Source organism: Pezoporus wallicus, unplaced genomic scaffold (assembly GCF_028554395.1).
Source record: "Pezoporus wallicus isolate ANWC-B61680 ecotype Strahan unplaced genomic scaffold, APGP_CSIRO_Pwel_v1 contig_8473, whole genome shotgun sequence".
In the NCBI taxonomy this organism is placed as follows: domain Eukaryota; kingdom Metazoa; phylum Chordata; class Aves; order Psittaciformes; family Psittacidae; genus Pezoporus; species Pezoporus wallicus.
The window spans coordinates 1,970,830-1,992,557 of NW_026635907.1; the positions used below are offsets into that span (position 1 = coordinate 1,970,830).

The window sequence follows — 21,728 nt, forward strand, 5'->3', positions numbered from 1 at the left end:
GTCCTGTCTCTACAGGCCCTTGTCCAAACCCTCTCTTTTTAAGAACCAAGTTATTCAGGGAGATGTTACAACAGTGAAAAAAAATGCACATGATGGTGGTGTCAGCAGTGTTTGCTGACAGCAGCAACATCTTGCTTCAGCTCTTCTCACCAGCAAAGCCTTCAGCAAAACTGCTGTACCACCAGCACTGGAGGCAGTTTTCTCCCACTTCCCTTCACACATTCAGCTTTTCCCTCATTTGGGATAAATACCAAATTCCAGCCTGGGTCAGGTGTGAGTGCTGAAAGAACAGAACCAGTGCATAGCCCTACAATCACATTACTACAGAGGTTTGAGGGATTTTGCCAGGACAGAGCAGCAGTATTTCTGCCATCACATAAAAGAAATTTCTCCTGGTCTCTTGGCACAAAATCAGGCTGTTGTGTCACACACAACAACGGCAGAATGTCAAAGAGAATAGTCTCCAGACCTTCATCAACTGAGCTGGCATTCCCCATCATACTTCCCTCTCAAAGAACAATTATTACCTAACTTGAATTGTTCCAGCAGGTTGAAAATATCATAGTGCTTGTCACAAATTACTTGACTTTTCATTTTTATTTTGTATAGTCTTTGCAGATATATTATAAATCCAACATTTGTAAAAACTCAACAGCCGAAACAACATCTCATTTGCAAAGTGCATGTCAAACATATATATTTCTGACTTTTTAACATTTTTTCTGCAACGTGATCTGTAACATTAAATCTAATAAAACCAGTGATTTTAAGTCTTTGGGGAGGGGGCGAGAAAGCAGCAGAATGTATTCTTCCAGACATGAATTTTCCAAGAGCCTGTTAAAAACCATGCTGCGTTGCTATCTGGTTAATATACAGAGGGATGTACATATGTATATATATGTATAGGCTCACAGATAGAGCAAAGAACTCTAAGACCACATTAAGATAAAGGTGATTCAATGACCCAGCTGGCACAGTTGTCAGAATCTGTCAAGAAAAAAAAAAAAGGTGTTTTCTTTTCCAAGAACACCAGAACCACAGCAACACTTCAAAGCATCATTGACCAGACAGTAGGTAGCACAATTCCTTCCCCTAGCGACCAGAACTAACATTTTAACCATCTGTACCATGTTATAAACATGTACCAACATGATACATGTACCAAGTACCATATATAACCATGTCATAAACATAAAGGCACAATTAATGGAGGAACAGAAGAGGCAGTCAGCGTTCCTTCGTAGAGGTGTATGGATTGGGACTGCAGGATCATGGATCACCTCAAACAGATCAGTAATGAAAGGGACAACTGACAAGCAACTGGGGTCACTCACCTTCTGCATTCCTTGAACAAAAGTGCATCTTATGATCAGACAAGGCAACAAAACCAGCCATTATTCAGCTGAAACAGCAGATTTACAGACTCATGGTTCATGCTTTGGCAACAGAATTTGAAACAAGTGATCACCAACTTCAATACAAGAAAAATACCTTTTCACAGTGTCTTCTAAAGTTCTGCCAGAACATAAACTTACATGGTGGCTGTCCACCTTCTAAATCAGTATTTCCTAAACAACCAGACTTTCAGAATTAAGTAATCCTATCTAGCAAGAACATAACTGAATGATCCCCTGCCAGACACTGGAGATCCAGAAGATGCGTCTCAGCATTTAAATCCCCCGATTTAAAAAGAACTTGGCTAGAAGTTACCTGCATTTAATCAAGTAATATATATATATGCGTATTCACTAGTATTTAGAAAATAGGAAACCCCAAAGTTCTTTTTCTAGCTTGTATTTACAGAAGTGGAAGAAGATTGTAAGCATGCCTTCCAACTACAGACTTCTGTGGGACAGCAAGAAAAAAAAGTCAAAATTTAAAATACTATTTTTTCCAAATACAGAGATTTCACAAGTCTCCAGACACACATAAGATTAAGTCAGACTGGTTAAGAAAGTCAAAACCTCTTTCATACACAATACTCCACTCACTTTGAACTGGCCTGAGTGATGGCATGGTGGAAAATAAAAAGCACGAAGCAAAAACTCAAGATGCCACAGGATAAGGCTTGCTGGCTAATGATTTGTACACCTGTCCTCACGTATTCTCCTGCATCATATACAGGAAGATATTCAAGTGTTTTCAGTCAACAAAATCTAAGCAATTCTACATGCCAACAAATCAAAAGAAAGCAAACATTGAAAATGTGAAAACTTGCCAGTGCCAGTTCCCATTCACATTTCTGGCTTGACTAAAAGTGGAAGGTAAAAATTACTTGCGCAATAACAACATTCTATGTAAACCAGAATAATTAACATTGGATGATGGGACAAGAAGTCACAGCGTAAAGCTGAGCCAGGGAAGGTTTAGACTGGGTATTTGGGAAAATTCCTTCACAGAGAGGACAATCAGCCATTGGAAGACGCTTCCCAGGGCAGTGGGAAGTGCCCTGGGAACCATCCTTGGAAGTGTTCACAAACCGTGCAGATGTGGTCATGTGGTTTAATGGTAGCCTTGGCAGTCCTGGGGTAATGGCTGGACTTGGATCTTCAACGTCACTTCCAACCCAGCTGATTCCATGACTCTACGATGATTCTGTGAGCTCAGTGCTGCTACCGTATGCTATCCAAATAATGCACTTCTGGATACAGAGTGTTAATAAGGAGAGACAGAAGATTATTGCAATCTTGAAAGCAATGTTCTGGATGCTTGATGAACAGAGAAGCCTGGGAGAGCTGCTCTTGATAATCCATATATTGTTTGTTTGAGGCCATAGATCCAAGAACACTCAGTGCCTACAGATACAAGGGAAAATTCTGTCAGCTGTGAGTACTTTGGTCCACAAGCCAGTTTGTAAGCCACCATATGCACAATTCTACTAGAAGATCCTTATGTGCCAGAGAACCCAGAGTATTCATAACACAACATTTGTAAAATACAATCACATAGCAGTGTTTCAAATCAACTCGCTTTTTTTCAAGCTGTTCACTCCCTGAAATCAACATAACTGTTCAATCAGGGCTTGTTAGGAACTATTACTTGTCAAATATTACTAAACATACTTTATTACTAAATATATTACTATTATTACTGGATATATTACTAATATACTATTATTACTAAATATATAGTATTAAATATACTGTCAAATATTTACTTCATGAACTCAAAGACACAGTTTTAAGGAAATTGCGTTAAAGTACAAACTGCAACACACTTAACTATCTGCTTCTTCTGAACATCTTACTTTCATGAAAGTATTGTTTTGCTCCATTAATAATATTTCAGAGACAATGCCAAATTAGAAATTGTATGTAAAAGAGCCTATGCTGGCAGTACGACTCAGGGGAAACACTGGAAAATATGTCTGGACAAGATTCATAAATTTCTGAGAGAAGAGAAACAAGTTGTACCAAGTATGTTACTTTGCTTTGGTTTCTAATCAACTCCTCCTTCCTCTTCTCATGCACTCAGCGATACAACAACATGGTGAGAGCACATGCTAAAGAAATAATGTTTATTTGTCACAGGGCTTTTAAGCCCTGATCTCATATAAACAAATGTTAGTGTGAACGTAGCTCTGCTTTATCACTCAAAAGCAGTGCAATCACAGCAGCATTATTTTTTCCTGTTTGCTTTAAATTCCTTCCATGTACTATGCTCCAAATGTCCTCTTTACAGACACAATAAATTCACCTGCATCTTTACAGCATGTAAGACTAGAAAATGATGTCTTCATATATACAAGGCTGTATAAACAGTTTTACCTAGTATCACTTTAGCTTAAGGCTCAGACACACTGTTCCGCTATCAGAGTTCAGCAAACTCACATCATCACCTGGTCTATGCTGCAGCTGGCCTCATCTCTAGCAAATTCCAAGATGATGTTTTGATGCATGGCAAAAGAACACACAAGAAGTTCGTGATAGACCCCCTTCCCTGAGACGATAAATGGAAGCCACAACCTGTTTCTGAAATTCAGAATTTACAGCCAGGAGAAAAGCCGTAGCAAAGAAAGACTGAGGGCATTCAGTGTCGAACAAAATTAACAAGCTGAGAGCATGATTTAGCTTGAAGGAATGCTTGTAGTGACTCTTACAAGCTTTAACCAGCAAGCTGAGCAAGGACACAAAGAAGGCATGTCAATAAGCCAGCAACTCGCACACACTACCTGCTGGGCCTTCAGCGACAGCTTTGGCTCTGACCCCGCTTTCAGGCGGACTTGACCCTCCGCAGGAATCTGCACCAGGAGGAAGGCTGACAAACTGCGGGCAACCACCCTAAACCTTGTATAGGGAAAGGACAGAGAGAGAAGGTGGTATCAAATTTGCAAGTCCTCCAACAGCAGATAAACTGAAGTTCTATCCCATGAGGCATCTCTACGAGAAACATAGTAATGGCTTTAGAGAACCTTTTTCTAAATGCATTAGAAATAAATGCATCACTTTAATATATACATGATAGGATATCATACATATTAGAGGACAATAAAATACCATACATATAAAATATTACATCTGTTCCAAGACTAACTAGAGCCCTCAGGTGACATCCAAAATACTTCTTCACTTCTCAGCCTCTGAAACATTCTTATCACCCAAAACAAAGAGTTAACAAGACTAAGATTTCAGGGCAATTTCAACAGGATTGCATCCCAGAAGGTTTTTATAAGCACAGTGTTATGTTTAGGTACTGTGTTGAACTGATGTTCCACAAACATTTTAAGTATTTTTTGTAGCATTCTTTCCAAGGTGAACTTGATTTTAATACCTAATAACCAAACTTGGTGTCTCTCTTTAGAAAGCAAAGTGAGTAACAGACAAGCACATAATTCTTTGAGTTTCTCTTAAGACTTCAAACACCTCCAGGGTAAGATGGAAAAGGCAATGTGCATGTGATCATATAAAATTCTTGTGAGGACAACTCAAATTATCTTCTACAGATGAGGTGGAAGTATCTTCCTCTAATAAACAGTCTCTCTATAAACTTTGATGAGATGGACATTAAGCCAGAATCACAAATCACTGCATATTCCTTCTGTTTCCACTGCAAACTTTACAGAAGTTCATATTCACTTCCTAACAAGTTTAAAACACGTGTACATTTTTTTCTGCGATGGGCCCAAACAACCTTATAGATTTGGGCACGCCATGCATTCAGAACATCTTTTGACATTGTGCTGTGCAGTCTGGATCCTGGCTGCAGCTTTTTAACATGATGACTCAAATCAATTAATTTACCTTCAGCCCTTACCTGGGTGACAAAGGAGATTTCCTGCCTAGCCCGATAGCACCAAGTATTCCGGAAGTCACTCTCTCTTCAGCCAGCTGACTCTGCCTGCCCTGGATTGACAGCAGTGTCTGAATGACAGATTCAATCAGAACAGTGTCATCCTGCTCCATCTGAATCAAGGAAAGCTGCATGGCTTTATGCCACCAAAGAAACAACTTTGCCTCTTCCTTTGCTGAGCTTTAGGTAAGATTTAAAGAATAAAATAAAGCAAAATATGAATAAAAAAGTCAGATGCATTGGTTAAGAAGTTTGCAACTCTCCCCATTATGCTCATGAAGAGCCCAGATGCTTAATTAATGACAGCTAATCTTACTATATGAAAATAGCATAACTATACTACTACCAGATACTACACTGCTGTGACTGCTGTTGTTACAGATGTGAAGCACACATCAGCTAGCAGGTTTTAAGGGTTCATAAAAGGACAAAGAACAATGCTTCCTTTAAAGTTTTACAATTGAGAATAGATTATATTGCAGCCATAAGTGGATTTAAACTTGTCTAAAAGGAATTAAGCTTTATCTCTACCCTTTTTTATTTACTTACCAATAAAACACTTTAGAAAACATTAGCTATTGCTTCCACAACAATTTAGACTTTTGATATGATCATGTAGAAAAGGAAACACTGAAGATTTTTGTTAAGCAAAACACAAAGTGAAGCTCCCCCATGATATTTTTATTCTTTCCAAAACAGTTTGCAGTTCAAGTTGACTAGCTCAGATTTTCCGCATAAAGCACCGGCACGAGTTTCCTGCATCAGACTATCCTCACATTACTCCACCCAGTCATTTCCCACCCCAGGCACTCTCAGCTTTGATGTTTAGAGCAAGGTTTAATTTGCTGTGTACAGTGGCTTTGCTGTATCCTTCACACTTTGGCAATCAAATTACTATGGTACCTACAACAGTGAAGGGATTCTTTGAATTTCGAGAAATAATGGGAACATATATTTTCCCAAAGTATTCCTTCACAGCAAATATTAATATTAGCAACATTAATATGGAAAAATATTCACCAAATTCTGGCAATTTGAGGAGCAACTTAGATATAGTTGTTACATACTTTAAGTACAAGGTATTATTATTTAAACCCCAAAGGTATTCATCCGTCCCCCGCCAGAACTCTTTTCTAGCAAGCTGATTTACAGGTCCCTAACTCTGGGCACCCCACCAGATCCACTGTGTTCAGACATGGTTCAGTTCTGCTGTACAGTCCCCATATTAAGCAGTTCTGACCACGAGGTCTCTCAGAGCCAAACTGAGTATTTAGCACATAACACATCCCACCTAGTGGACATTCTGGAAAGTGAAACCCACAGTGATTTGAGGGTTTGCTTAAAGTCATTTTAATTCAGCACAAATTCAGGCTGCCATTGAAATCAAGTTTCTCTGACTGAAAACTGACTCAAACTGCACCAGAGGTGTTCAAGTTAAATTCCTTCTCATGTTTAACAACAACTATTAGTGCTGGCACTGAGATTGGACAGACTCCATAAGAGTAGATATAGAAGGACTTGCCATTTCATTCAGCAGGATGATAAACATAACCTAATTAACCTGGCTACCTAATTTTTCTGCCTATACAACGACAACCTAATTAGAAGTCAAAGCACATTCAGAAGCCTTGAGTTTTCTACCTTGGGTACACTTGTTCCAGCCATTTGCTGATGGTTAGCAGGATCTTCATTTCATTGGTAAGAGTCTGGTCAGTGTTTAAGCATTGCAGCAGGTAGACATATAGGGTCAAGTAGCTTCCTAAAGACAGACACTCCTGCAGGAATTCTTCCATGGTTAGCTCAGGAACTTGGAGGGAGGCAAGTATAGGGCCCCAGCCTAAATCCTGGTAGTGAGGAGAATCTGTAAATAAAACAAAAGAATGGAACAAAGAGTATGTGAGAAAGCAGCACTTATTTCACTGTATTCCTGTAACACAGAATTTGGGCTGGTTTAGATGTTTTCCAGGTAATCAGCTTGCCATGGTACTCTGACGGAGACAAAAAAAAACCCTCCACTATTATATGGCACCTCCTTGAGGCCAAGGCAAGATACTTTGCCAGCATTCAGTCAGGATTAAATTCAGGAATTTTAACAATGAAATTTTAAATCTTTCCTTCAGGTGTACTGAAATCTGGTTTCTTCTTAAATTAGCCTATAGAACACTAGAGGAGGGGAAAAATACTTGTTTTGTTCTCTTAGGATGATTCCTTTTAAAAAGTCTTCCCCTTTAGCTGGAAAAATGGCAACCATTACACAGAGCAAACCGGTTTTCACAAAGACAGGTATGGTTCTTAAGAAAACACAATTAGAGCAGTTGCAAAACTCGAACCACAATGGCTTAACTTCTCTCTATCTAGCCTTGGGAGCCATCAGATACAAAGAAAGTGGCTTTGATTACGGAAACCAGATTAAAACCCAGTTCCAGTGCTACATAGAGTGAAGCTATAAGTATTCCAGATGATTTGTATTCAATGGGCATCCATGACTAATCAAATGTTTTGAGACAAGCAGCAGTAGAAGACAGGCTCCTACCTTCACTGAAGTAAGCAGTGATACAGGCTTCTGTCGTCTCTGCCATGTGCCTCACAGAGGCCAGGCTCTGACACGCTGCTGTAAGGAGGGGCATCGCCAGCAACCCGTGCACTTTGCTGTCAACCCACTTTCGCAAGCTCCCTCGTAGAGACTCAGCAGTTGTCACTCTAGAATTGTTCATCATCATCAGTGTTTCTGTGAAGAGGCTGCTGAGGGCCATGTGACGCATTTGCAGGTCCATATCTGAAAGCCAAGATAGTTCCAAAAAGATATTATGGGACTGAACACTGGGATTAGCAGGAAACCCTGAGAAGCGTGAGGGGATTGTAACATTTCAGGGCTCACGTCTGTTATATCTTAAATTGAATAACCTAAAATCTTGTTTGTTTCACTCTAAGCTGTGCTTTAAACTGTGATTTTATACCAGAGTCCATCTTGGAGACTGTAAACATGCTTTATCATTCAATTTATTTGCACTGTAATCTTGGTAAAAGACCCTACCTGAAAGACGGGCTCCAGTTTACTCTGCTGTGCATCCTTATCAGGTGCCTCTCTGTTTAATGAACGATGTACTACCTCGGAAAGGGAAGAGACTGCAAGGAATGGGGGTCTTACTGCCGTTTTGTAAATGCAGGCAGGGAATTGAGGTGTTTAATGAGCAAGAGGCTTTTCCCAGCACCTACAGAAAGTGTTCAGTGGAAAAGCTGAATTTGGGTTCCAGTGTCTATGTACTGAAATGGTTCTCCTGGTCTCAAGGAAGTGCTCCAGAGCCTCTTCCAAAAAACTTCTGCCGGCCTCCTTCATGCCTCACAGAGAAGCTAAATCTTACATATACCACTGCTTTTGTGCCATTAAACCAGTGACCCTGCTGCACTCCACAGTCTGGCTGAGCAAGACAGAGCATTCTCTCAGCCTTTAAACACATACAAGCGTGCATAGCTGTTCATGAAACAGATCTGCACCTCTTACACTAGAGCTCCTGTCTCGTCCAGAACATCTTGGCTACAAGAAGCATCAGCAGCAACAGGCAAGCCTTCACTTCTCTTGAAGTCACAAAGAATTTTACTGACTATGAGGGTATCCTACAGAGCTTCTCTAAGTAGCAATACAAGGAGTGAAAGAGACAGTTCTCATTCTCACAGACTTTCAGACACTTCCTGTTCACTCTTGCTAGCACAGCTATATGAGTAAAGGACAGGAAGAGACAACGACTCCTGACTTGCTGTGTAGTACAGCAAGACAGCAGATTTCACCTGAAGTTTTGGTTTGATAGAGGAAGCTCAGGCTGGTATTAGTAATAGAAATGAGAAAGATACAAATGCTGTAAGTGTGGACACACCATACTATTAGCATACATCAGTATCATTCCCCTACTTCCAACAGTCAGTTTTCCAAATTGCACACCAGGTTGGAACTCTTTTCTAGAATCCCATCCCTGAAGGACAATGAGAGTAATTGTGTCATCCTTCCTTTTAATAAAGATGCAAACAAAATTTTAAAAAATATTAAAAAACTAGAGAACAGAAAATAGAATCCACTGAGCTCCTGTATATTGTTTCTAGTTTTGGTTCTGTCACTTTTAATAGCTCTACAGGCAAACATTCATATTTTTGTGTTGTGCTAATATACCACCTATATATACATCAAGGCAACATACCCTGCTGCGCAAAAAGAAGACATTAGAGTAATGTAAGTAATTATACAGTCACAGATGTTCAACAAGCCATGAAGTAGAATAAGGGATCTTGACAGCTTTCAAGTAGTTTGCCACTTCTTTTAACACAAACCTGGAGGATTAAAGATGACAATGTCATCTAGCAACTTGGACATTTCTTGTTCCAGAACTGCAAGCGTAATCTTTCCACTTTGTTCTAAGGTGCTGAGAAACTGAACCACCTGGCGAATGTATGCTCGGCACTTCAGGGTTGCATCCTGTTAATCGAAATTTAAATAAATCAAGAAAAAAAGATCATTCCTAGAATTCTTTCCACACTCTATAATATACAAAAGCAGAACACGCAAATGACAAGAAGAGCTCAGAGACACTGCAAATCCAGTTCAACTTACAAGGTGGACATGACTGTCTGAAGATGCACCAAAGCCTGCTGAGATTTTCAGGAGCTTCACAATCAGTTCAGCTGCAGCATCCTTAGCAAGGATAACAGAGGGAGGGTAGTGACTGTTGCAGTAGCTGATGATACTTTGGTAAGATGAAATACCCACAAGCTGCCAAGGAAGGGAGCTGGTCTGTCCAAGAAGATTTATGAGTGGTGATTCCTGAAGATTTAAAGACATTAGTCTAAGTTTGACCTTCTTCAGTGTTTGAAATTAACGTTCACAGTACTCAATACCGGAAGGAAGCCCAGACTCCAAAATTTGAAGGAGATGGAGCAGAAAACCCATAGAAACAGATAACCACTGGGAGTCTAGCTCCTTATGCAAGCAGAAAGCCAGCCCACGTATGTCACTTCTAGCATCACTTAACAGTACCCAGGATGCTGCAGCAGCTCTAATCAGGCTCAAAAGTGAGAGACATTAAAATTTAACATATAAAGAGCTAGAAAGAAACAAAGACCTACAACATAAAGTCACTTCAGCAGAGGTTTAAAAAAGGATTAAAATTAATTTTAAAAAACCTAAGTTCACAGTTGAACCAGGGACAGAAGCCATGTCCTTCAATTTTCCTCAGTGAAACATCTTCCAACCTGAGCTCCTCCTCAAGTGTTCATTTTCATAAATACCACCCTGAACTGTACAGCAGCCTACAGTGTCCACAACTCACACTGGCAGTGCAAGTACACAGCAGTCTATAAGAGGCAGAGAGTATAGCTTCCTTTATCATCATCCTCTTCTCATGGGTTCATACACATCTGCAATATAAAAGGGCCACCCTAGACACTGAGAAACACGAGATTTCTGCATGTTATATAATGAACAAATACTGGAATTGTGCTGACACACAACCTAGAGATTGTAACAATCCAGAGCTAACCCAAATTAGACTACATCAACAAGAATGTGACTCTGGTACATCAAGTATTTCTCAAGTTGCTCATGAACTGGAACATAGGGCTGAGAAAGTTTGAGGCTTAGGTCAAGGTGTCACAGGAGCCTCCTGGGAGGTAAAAGACAAGTGATGGGCTGTGTCAGTTTAACACACTGCTGGAGGCTAGGAGGGAATTCCTTAGGCTGACTCACACAATGTACAAACAGGTATCTTTTGAAGCTTTAGAAGCTTCTGATTAGCAAATACTTTCAGGTCAAAGTATGTGAAGTCTGGTAATTTTCCTGAACTGGAATACAGTGTTGATCAAAGGCTGATGGTGGCATCTTGACGCAGCATCTTGTAATGCCTCAGAGGAAATAGACAATGGAAGACACTACAATTAGAGGAAAACTGGCAAATGTAAAATGGCCTCCTTGAAGATTACCCAGCCCCTTTGCAAGAGTCCTCCAAAAGCAATGGACTGAGGCTGTGACAGATTTACCCATACAGAGCTCTTAGCAAAACCGGGTTTGGAAAGCACATCCTAACACCCAATGCTTCTCCTTCCTATTCCAGTAATTCAGAAATACAGGGGTGAATTCAGAATTACTGGGGAAACAGGAAAAGCCCTGAGAAATCAGAAATTATCAAATCCCCCTTCAGAGCAAGGGAACAAGAAAACTCAACCTACAGATGAAGTAATTTGTCCCCAGTAACTCAGGAGCAAGCAGTGCCAAGCTTCTTAAAAGATGTATCTGGTCTTCAAGGTGTTGTTACATCATTGTTACTTGTCATCACATCATATGAAGTTAGAAGGGGAGCATTTTAAAGTAAAATATAAATGTTTGTAAAAGCACTTCCGTTAAGGACTGAACAATTACAGAAAACATGTTCAAGCAGACAAATATTTTCTTTTTAGACAGCAATGAAAAAAAAAAAACTACACCCAGATGAAGTGCTACTACTAACCTCACAGGGACTAATCCCATTGCTGAGATGCGCTTAACACAAGAAACTGGAAGCACTTGTAGTACAGTACTGGAAGACCAGCACTGAAGATCAGCTTGGGAAACACCACAAACATGCACACAGGAAGGCACAGAGCCAGGCGTAAGCTTTTCATAAGTGGGTGATTCCTTACCATCCCTCTATGCATTCATGTTTGCCATTCAGAAAAAGCAAGGCACAGTGGAGATTTACATGACTGGCTATGACAGAATAAATGTGACTCAGTGATCCTCCCAATCCTTCCCACAGGCACAACCACCAGTCAAAGTTGCTCCTGCACTCATGTCAGCAGACTACCTGAATCAAACCAGGCAGACCTATATACAGGTGTACATAACACATACATATATATATGCACATGTATTACACGTGCATACGTAAATTTTTGTTAATACTGCTTCTACTTTGCACGTGCTTATAAGTAACGCTCTTCAAAACTAGGAAAGAGAAAAGGAAACATGTATTTTAACTGAAGACTGGCTTAAGAAAACTATATGATGGAGCATCCCAGACTTAAAAATGGAAGGTAAAACAACTGCACAGTAGCTTTGTTTAATAAGAATGATTTTCTAAAAAACTAATGAAACTAACATACTTATTTGTTCTTTCCAAAGCCTATAGAGTAATTTTGTAACTCCAGGAAGCTGTTTGTTATTTATTTCCTTACTCTTTACACCACTACTGGAGCACCAACAGAAGCTTTTTGAAATGAACAGCAGCTCTTGTTCTTTTCCACAAAAGTTATACAAAATGCTTTACACAAGGAATTAGTCTTGGCCATCTCTGGAAGATGGAAATACCCCCATCTCTGGGGTATTTCACCTATGCAAAAACCCCTTCTGAATTAGCAGTTTTGCAAGTGAGGCACAACCTTACTTGCCCTTGCTAGCAAAGGGTTATTATTCTTCTGAGACAGGCAGGTATGAACCTTTCCAAAAATTACCTCTTTGCCTGTAAGTTGTTCCTCCTTTGCCAGCAGGACCATCATATACAGCAAACAGACAATCATGCTGTGAGTCTGAGGATGAGGGTTGGGATTCCAGGCATCAGAGAGGACACTGACCCAGTTTATTTCACACAACACATAACCCAAGAATAGGAAACAACTCTTGGGGCTGCCTCTTTCAATCTAGGAAGGAGAAATGAAAAAAGGCATCTAAAAACCAAAGTAAGATATAAATACTTTCATATTTTTCAGTAGCCACAGCAGCATTTTAGGTCGGCAAAGGAGAAGATAGATACACTTCTCCATCATTTTACCCCTCACCAGAAGAGCTGCACATGTAACTAAGCCTCTCAAATAACCAATATAGAACACCAAGCTACTGCAAGCCAGAAAGAATTAATTTATTACAAACTCTTAGCTGTAATAAAGCCTGTTTAGAACTGCATGAAGAACTTATCCCAAACAGATAAGTAGTAAATCCTGGAGCATTTCCACACCCATCTGCAGTTTTACATTGTCTCAGGCAACTTGGAAGTGAGAAAAACACGACAACAGTAAAATATGTTACTAAATACATATTAAATATAACCCAAGCTATTCTATGATTCTATAATATGTAATGAGTCATTCAGATAGAGCAATGTCAGATTACAAAGACTGCCAGCTTTACAGCTCCACACAACTTTGTCTAACACTCAGTAGCACTCCTTTACAAAAATCAATGACAAAATGAGCAGCTGTGAATGCTACAAACTTTAAAAACTTACTTGCTAGAAGAACTGTCTTCAGCTCTCCAGTTGTCTTCAATGGCAACACTGACTATGAACTTAATTTAACAGATACTGTGTACTCACTTTAAAGAACTCTTCCATAAGCATATGGTCTGGATGCATTTCCTTCCATGGAAGCTTTCTGAACTCAGTATGGAAAGTATAGAGAATAAACTCTGGCATTTTGGGGGCTGTGCAGCATTCACAGTAATGCATTAGATGTAACCAAAGAGCCCCATGGTGGCTTGGCAACAACTTATCTAGATTCAAAGACAACAGCTCAATTAACAACAGAAAAAAAATCAGGGAAAGCTTGATTACAGAAGTCCAATTTTGAAGACAAAAACCATAAATGGAAGTTACAGTAAAATTTACAGAAAATAAAAAATGCACATTAAGCTTTTAGATTTATTTTTTTTCTCCAAATCAACAACCAGGGAAGCTTATGATTTCATGCCCTTCCTCAGGAAGGACATTAGAAGTTGCAGGACAACAATTCAAAGTTCTAAAAAATTCCTTCCATGTAGAGCTTTATTGCTTTTATGTTGTATTTGTGTTTATAAAAGGACGAAATAAAGAAATGCTCCTGGTACCACTGCAGTGATCAGCCTGGCTAAAAGTTCGTAACAGATAAAATCACCTCACATCCCACATCTAAAACAAAAGTCTTTTTTGGCCTGATAGGACAGAAAGTGCCACTACATTAAAACAGTGTAGACTTCACCCACCTTTAAAGCTCTCATGCAATAGCTTGATGCAATCTGTAAACAAACAGACCATGGTAGATACTACAGGAGTGTCACTCTCCAACCAAGGGTAGCAAGGCTGGTTACTTAAAAGAAGTAGAAGAAAAGCAACATAAATTTAGAGCTGAGTTATCAGATCATAAACTCTTAAGCAATTTAAATATTCAAATATCCTACAGCACAGTAAATCAATATGGCACAGGCACCAGCAGTTCTCTCAAACTCAACTCTTTCAGACTGTTCACTTCTTCCTGAGAAAAAGTACATACTGTAATGTCACACTGATGACCATGACACCACTGAGTAAGCAGTGATTACCTGTCTGACTTTTGTAATTGAATTAAAGAGCAAAACACCAGAATTTCTGAATGACAGCACACACCACCTGCAGTCAGCCTTCTAAGTGCTGAAGATGCGCTCACAACTCAAAAAGCTTTTGGTTTTGGAAGTAAAATTTAAATGTATAATATTACAAATAATTATTCATGTGAAGACACAGATACACAAGACAGTAGATTATCACAGGACTGATTTAGCCTGAAGTTTCTCTACATACCACTTTGGATTGCATATGTTTGTCTTTCTCTGTTTTGTGTTAAACTAAGGTATTATAGATATTATGAAAACTAAAAAAAAGAATCTAAAAAATCAAGTTTCAGTGTTTTCAGAGCTGACTGCATTCATATTTTTCTCCTAAGCAAGCTCTGGTCAGGAAACAGAAATATTTCACAAATCTAAAATTATTACTCAATTTAAGCCTTGGAAAATTAGACTTAATTAATTAGTTCTGTAATTACTTAGGATACGGCACAGGTAACAGCTACTTAAATAGAAAGTCACAATACAGTCATAAACTAAAAAAATCCCAGGCAATAATGAAAACCATTCTTACAGGCCTAAAGTCATTACTTCAGCAAAAATTCATTTAAAAGGCAATATATACCTTCCATCTTCCTTATCCAAGACCAGTATCCACGGTTTAAAGAGTCCAGCAATGACTGAATACAGAGACTGTAATGCTAGAAGAAAACAAAACAAAGAAGTTGCCTTCTATATTTTTTTTCCTTCAAATTAGCAACAGTGAATATACTCTACATTTCCAAACTTGAATACAATGTCCTTTACTTACTGTAACATTTAATCACTTCTTCCTGGTCAAATAAAAATGTAAAATACAATATTTAAATACATATATAAAAATATATAAAATATTACTAATTACATTAGCAATGTTGTTTTAACAACAATCACAAGCATTTCACATTGCTTAGATGTTTTAATATCACTTTAACGCATCTGAGGTTGTGAAGGTAATGACGATTCAGACATTAAACCTGTATATACTAAAAGAAAAGGTATTTTGGTAATTTCCCTTAAGCCAAAAGCACACCATGATGAAATTCATTAGTAACTCATTTCCAAATCTCTGCTCAGTGCAAAAGATTGTGTTTTTCTTTGAAGGAAGTATGATCCCTTCATAAAATAACTAAACAAGCTTCCTCCATGTAAAGATCAAGCAGAAAGTCTCATACGGACATGAAGTAGCATAGAACATTCACTGTCTGTATGTTAATGTTTTCATCATTGTACAAAGGCAGAGCAAGAAAATTTTACTGTATATTTCAATGGCCTTTAACAGAAAATCACAGAAACTGAATGCCTGTTCTTGAGTAATTTGCTTTAAAGACATATTACCTGCTAGAATTCTGTTACTGCCAACAGGCTCTTGTGATAAATTGGCAACTTCCATGTCAGTAAGTCGTTTAATAAGATACTCCAGAAATTTATTCAGTTCAGCCACATAAGGACTCCACTTTGAAAACAGGCCAAAAGTCCTGAAGTCTGTCGAAGCCAGTCGGAGTTTGTAGAAAGATGTGGAAAGCCATTCTATTGTCTCTCTAACCTGGAAAGAAGGAAACTATTCATCAGGTGCAGAAAGACTGCACAGCAGTGCTATTTGTCACTGGCAGGCATCTGTTACAGCTGAAAAACATAATAAATCAAGCAAAGAGGCAGCACACACCTGTTCTGCAGAGAGGAGAATTTTTGCTGCATCCTGCAATATAGGATTTTCAGTAGAGTCATTTTTCTTGAAGCTTGCCTGCTCAGGCACTGGTGAACCACAACCCAAAGCTTTAAGTGACGCTTTCCAGCAGTCAGGGCTTAGAAGCTGCTCTGATGAGCCTTCGGAGGAAGAGAAGGAAATGCATTTGTGATAATCAGGAAAAGGGCGTTAGCCCCTTTCCCAATACAAGTCAGAAAAGGCTGAAATCAGACCTCCCTACTACATAAAAAAATAAATGCAAATAAGTACAGCATGAGTTTGAAATTCCAAAGTTTAAAGGTGCAAAGTATCTCTATTTCCCAAACATAAGCAATTTAACCTTCCCTTTTGGCAACTACATGCTGTCTTAAGAGAGTTTCCCAGGCACTTAGTACTTCTCCAGCTACAATCACATATTAAGAGACAGCTGCTGCATCAGCACATAGTTTGACAGAAAGGAAGTACTTTTGTTCTTATTTTAGAGGCACATCAGATTGTAAGTAGCATCAATGTCAACCAGCATGTTTTCAGCAGATTTAAGTATCAGTTCCAGGTCTCTGTAATTCCAGTTCTCAGTCTGACATTGAAGGGTGCTCAAGAACAAGGATTCTGCATTACAGATTGTGGCATAACTGTAATTAATAAGGGCTTCCAATAATAGAAACTTCTCCTCCATCCTTATTCTGTAATATGGTGTCCTGGATTCAGCAGTAGCAGTCATTTTTCCATGACATATGGGTTGAAAATCTGTTGTCACCGATGTGTGTACTTGGTCGGCAGAAGAGTGTTTCCTTCTAGTAGAACTAAAAGATATCTAATAAAAACATACCACATAGTACACACATAGAAGTGCATATAAAAACTTAGTTTCAATCATTCCACATTTACTGCTATTTAACTCTACTACACACAGTTCGTCTTTTTAAGCCAGAAGAGCTCAGTACAAAAGGCTAGGTACGCATCGACTCAGATACTCACTTTGCACGAACAATCTTAAGAAATCACTATAGTGATCAGGGAACTGATATTGGAGGAGGTTAGTCCAATGCTTGCAGAAGATATTAAATGGCATCAGAATATCTTCATCGGGTTCAAGGCCACATGCATTCAGAGCCAAGTGAATAGACTCCAGAAGCTTAGTACGTTCAGACAGAGGTGGTTTAGCAATGTTTAACCATTGCGTAAGGTCAAACTAGAACAGAGGACAGGACACATTTGTAAGTAGAAGTTTTAACAGCCACAACACCTTTAGGAGAAGGGAGAATTATCAGGGAAAAAAAATATTCTGAAGTTTTTCTATATTTAAGAAAAAAACAAACTAATCTGCACCTCATTAACCCCAACTCAAAACCAAGGTAACGTTCTCCAAAGGTTATGATTTAGCATGTTGCAGAAGTCCCAGAATTTATGAAACAAGCCTGGGCAGGAATTTTCTGATTTATAAAGATGTGTATCAATGTCCATGCTTCAGTACCACTGCCAAGCAAACACTTACAAGCATTAGACTGAGTTACTCTCTGATTCGTAAATTTTCAGGTGGAGGCACAAAGTTTGATAGCTTTTAGACCATCTGCTTAGATCTAGGTTAGTAGGGACAATGCTGATCACTGCCACTAAGAACAGCTCAGAGCTGTGGCCAAAACAGACTGCCTGCTAGTCACAGCAGCCAAACCCTGCTTCTCCGTGTGTCTAATGAAGAGAACCAGTGACATCAAAGCCTAACAGGAATTTCTCCAATGGCACTACAGGTAGGCAGTATCCTGCAGCCCTGAAAGAAGAGATGTGCAAATCACTTGCTTATGTTTTAAGACAGGCAGGAAGGATACAGGTGTCAAGCAGAGATGGAAATTTCAGACACTGTTTCAAAGTGTTCCTAAGATAAAAATAAAAATAAAAAAATATTTTGGCAAGATACCTGGGATTCAGTGGCTATCTTAATGAATGTCACTGAAGAGATACCAGACAGAAGAAGCTACTGAGAGTCTGCTTTAATTTCAAGAGTACGAGTGCACTGAAGATTAACTCCTAGGAAGCACATACTGATACTATCTGGGCTAGGAAAGAGTAGCATTAGCTTCCTATTTGCTTTCACTTCCACTCCCTCTTGAGCTTAAATAAAACATATACCATTCAGGGTTAGCAATATCAAATTACAGAACCTGTCACTGTTATTGTAAAGTACTGCATTTGCACTCTTTGGTCCTTAGCCTAGTCACCATCTTTAGGGAAAGAACACCCACAAAAGCAACCCACAAAGCAGATGCAGCATACACAAGTACTTTACCTTTGTCAGCAGCATGAAGACAACATCACTGCTATCCTCACTCAGAAAGGCCACAACTTTTTCATATAAAGCCACAAATTCACTGGGAGAGGCAACAGGAGTGAAGTAAGGGGAAAGCAGAGTACAGAGCCTCCGGTTCTGCAGGATCGTCTGGAGGAGACGTTTACACTCTGACTTGGTCCCACTGATGAACACCTGATGAAATTGGGAATAGTGAGAAAAGTACCTTAGTATGAATCTATTGGAGCACACACCTCTTGGAACTGTTTGTAGAGGCAAGCACAGTTCTGGTCTTTTTTAAAAAGAAAGATTTTCTCAAAAAACGACAGACTGTATGAGATCATCACTAACTAAACACTGCTGTTCTACAAGATATCATGTAAAATAAACATGCTTCCCTAGCACACTGAAGAACAGCACTTGTGACCACACGTTGTCTAAAATTACCTAGAAATACAATTTTTTTCATGGAATAGCTTAAGAAAATGAATCCAAGTTTCAGCAGCCCTGCCTAATACTAGGAAAAATTTAAGCAGAACTAGGGCTGTGAAGAGCTTTTCATCACTTCAGCTGCTAGAGGCACTTAAGGACAGCTGCTTGTGGGAAAAAAACGTGTATTTTGAGATGAAAATAAATACTTGGACCCAAAGCAGAGGCTAATGCTTTTTGTCAGAGCACCACCTGATGTGTTCCCCACAAATAACACTATCACCACCACCAAGAACTTACGTTCTCTACCAAACTTTTGGCTAACTCCCTACACAAAGAATACTGCAAGTCTGTGCGAGAGATGTCTAGGTTGACAAGATACTTATCAGCTAGAAAGTTATTGGTAACAGCAAAATATATTCCAAAACCACTGTTATGCACTGGAGGTACCCAAACATTAGCTACCTGCCCAAAAATTCAGCCTATCATAGCATTTACCTAACACAGATAGCATTTATTAGCACTAAGCAGGCATCTCAGAGGAACAGCTTTTATTTTGCTTATATGTAAGCTTAAACTCTCCTAAAGACTCTGTATATTATACAAATGGTTGAAAGCAAAACTGAATGGAAGCATAGAAGTTCATTTTCAGACTTCTGAATGTTTTAGACCCCTAACATCAGCAGGCAATTGGAATAAGCATTAGACATCCAAAAATCAGGAGAATAAACTCACTTGGCCTAGAATCTCAATGCAGGATGTAAAGAACTGCCTTGTGGGAGGACTGCGTTGAGTTTCATCACACACATATTCCACTAACGTAAAAAACAAACTAATTCCAACTTTCTTGATTGCAGGCATAGGCTGCACCTTGTAGATATTTATTAAGGCCCTGACAGGATTTAAAAAAAAAAAAAAAAAGCACAGATTAAATTTAGATATGGCAAACAATCTGTAAAAATAAAGAAAGGTTTCTTGCCAGTGTATAGCCTTGAGATAGGTATTTCTGGCTTACATGATAATCAGGCACGGGTTCACAGAATCACAGCATGGTTGAGGTTGGGAGGGACCTCTGGAAGACATCTGGACCAACCCCCTTGCTGAAGCAAGGCCACCTACAGCTAGTTGCCCAGAACTATGTCCAGATGGCTTCTGAGTATCGCCAAGGATGGATACTTCATGTATCTGCGCAGCCTGTGTCATCCCTCACAGTAAAAAAGTGTTTCCTGATGTTCAGAGGGAACCTCTTGCATCTTAGTTTGTGCCCACTGCCTCTTATCCTGTCACTGGGCAACCCTGGAAAGAGCCTAGTTCCATCTTCATTGCATCCACTCTTCAGGTGTTTCTATACGTTGATGAGAACCCCCTGAGCCTTCTCATATCAAGGCTGAACAGCCGCTGTTGAGGTCAATTAATTTTGCTGCCTCCAAACCTCAGAAAGTCTTCATAACTAGTCAGAAAGTGATCATCAAAAGGTTTTTCACAGCATAGTTCCAAGACACTATTTCTCCCTTAAATCATGGGTTCCTAATGTTTTTAGGCCACCTCTATTACATCTGTACCGCAAGAAAATTTACCTCGCTTTACTTAACAAGCTCTGTGGAAGAATTAAAACAGAAACAATTTATTGACAAATAAATGTTTTTTTTTAGCTCAAACCCCATCTTCACTGAGTCTTAATTAAAACATTTGAAGAAATGCAATTCCACAGATGTAAATGTGAAGAACTAGCTCATCCACAGAATTTTTCAGATTAATGAGCAAGAATGAATATACACAAACAGCAACAAAACATTTTCACTTGTACTGTGACTACACTCTGTGGGAACACAACTGCTCTAAAAGAACCCCAGTCCAGAAGCTGGAGAGGAATGGTGTTGCAAAACTGGACCCCTGGGATGAACTCTGAAAGGTCTTCAAGAGGAAGAGCGCTTTGGATTAATCCATTTGTTCACCATTCTCCAACAAAAGTGGTATTACATAGCTCTCTTCCACTGCAGTTTTGTTTCATATATTGAAAAACTACTTCAAATCACAACTCTCTAGTAAAGAACTGAACTGTAACAGGAAAAAAATACAGAGAGAGATATTAAAAACATGTAGTTTAGCCCACAGCTGAGACAGCTGTGGTACAAATCTGCCACTTCCTAAAGTTTAACATATCATCCCTGTCATCACTCAGTGTGCTTTCAGGCTATTCTAATACACAGTACAATAAAGAGAAGTAGAAAACAATACTGTATGCCTTTCTGAGGGTGAATGACCTTCTAATAATAAGTGTTATTTCTTTAGGTGTCTGCATTACAAACACACAGGCCTCAGCATTCCAGCTCGATTGCTGACCCAAGCTGATAACCATTATGAAAAATACACAAACAGGTTTCACATTTTGAACTCTAACACACAGAAAAAGAAATACAAAACATCACTACCTAAACCAGTGTCTGAACAACCTACGTTATAAAATTTTCCACATGTACTGCTGCTTCCACAACACCCAGAGAAGGCGGCTTCTTGGCTTCTGCCAGCAGTTGTCTCACTTCTTTACGCAAAGCATGAAGCTGCTGGCTCACTGCTTCATTTTTATACTTCCCTTCAAACTAAATGACAAAAAAACACATGTTCATTTCACAATATTTATGTTTTTTTTATAACTCTTTGATGTTGCACCTACTTGTGACAATGAAGCAAAG

The 21,728-nt window shown here is 39.1% G+C and overlaps 1 protein-coding gene across 4 annotated transcripts in view; it reads right to left on the reverse strand.

Moving 5' to 3' along the window:
- Positions 1-578: 578 nt before the first annotated feature.
- Positions 579-21,728, reverse strand: part of EPG5 (ectopic P-granules 5 autophagy tethering factor) — a 40,956-nt gene continuing 19,806 nt past the window's right edge. For 2 of the 4 annotated variants that reach the window (XM_057398592.1, XM_057398590.1), the window contains exons 17-33: positions 21,493-21,635; positions 19,771-19,927; positions 18,607-18,801; positions 17,301-17,514; positions 16,302-16,462; positions 15,974-16,181; positions 15,222-15,297; positions 14,261-14,364; positions 13,617-13,792; positions 12,760-12,945; positions 9,890-10,099; positions 9,610-9,754; positions 7,823-8,065; positions 6,931-7,150; positions 5,254-5,469; positions 4,172-4,286; positions 579-2,795 (exon numbers count right to left, since the gene is read on the reverse strand). In XM_057398592.1, the coding sequence (XP_057254575.1) occupies positions 2,613-2,795; positions 4,172-4,286; positions 5,254-5,469; positions 6,931-7,150; positions 7,823-8,065; positions 9,610-9,754; positions 9,890-10,099; positions 12,760-12,945; positions 13,617-13,792; positions 14,261-14,364; positions 15,222-15,297; positions 15,974-16,181; positions 16,302-16,462; positions 17,301-17,514; positions 18,607-18,801; positions 19,771-19,927; positions 21,493-21,635 (2,952 nt within the window). In that variant the 3' untranslated portion in view covers positions 579-2,612. Of the gene's footprint in view, positions 2,796-4,168; positions 4,287-5,253; positions 5,470-6,930; positions 7,151-7,822; positions 8,066-9,609; positions 9,755-9,889; positions 10,100-12,759; positions 12,946-13,616; positions 13,793-14,260; positions 14,365-15,221; positions 15,298-15,973; positions 16,182-16,301; positions 16,463-17,300; positions 17,515-18,606; positions 18,802-19,770; positions 19,928-21,492; positions 21,636-21,728 lie in introns of all 4 variants that reach the window. The other 2 variants (XM_057398591.1, XM_057398589.1) reach the window with 1 other exon arrangement.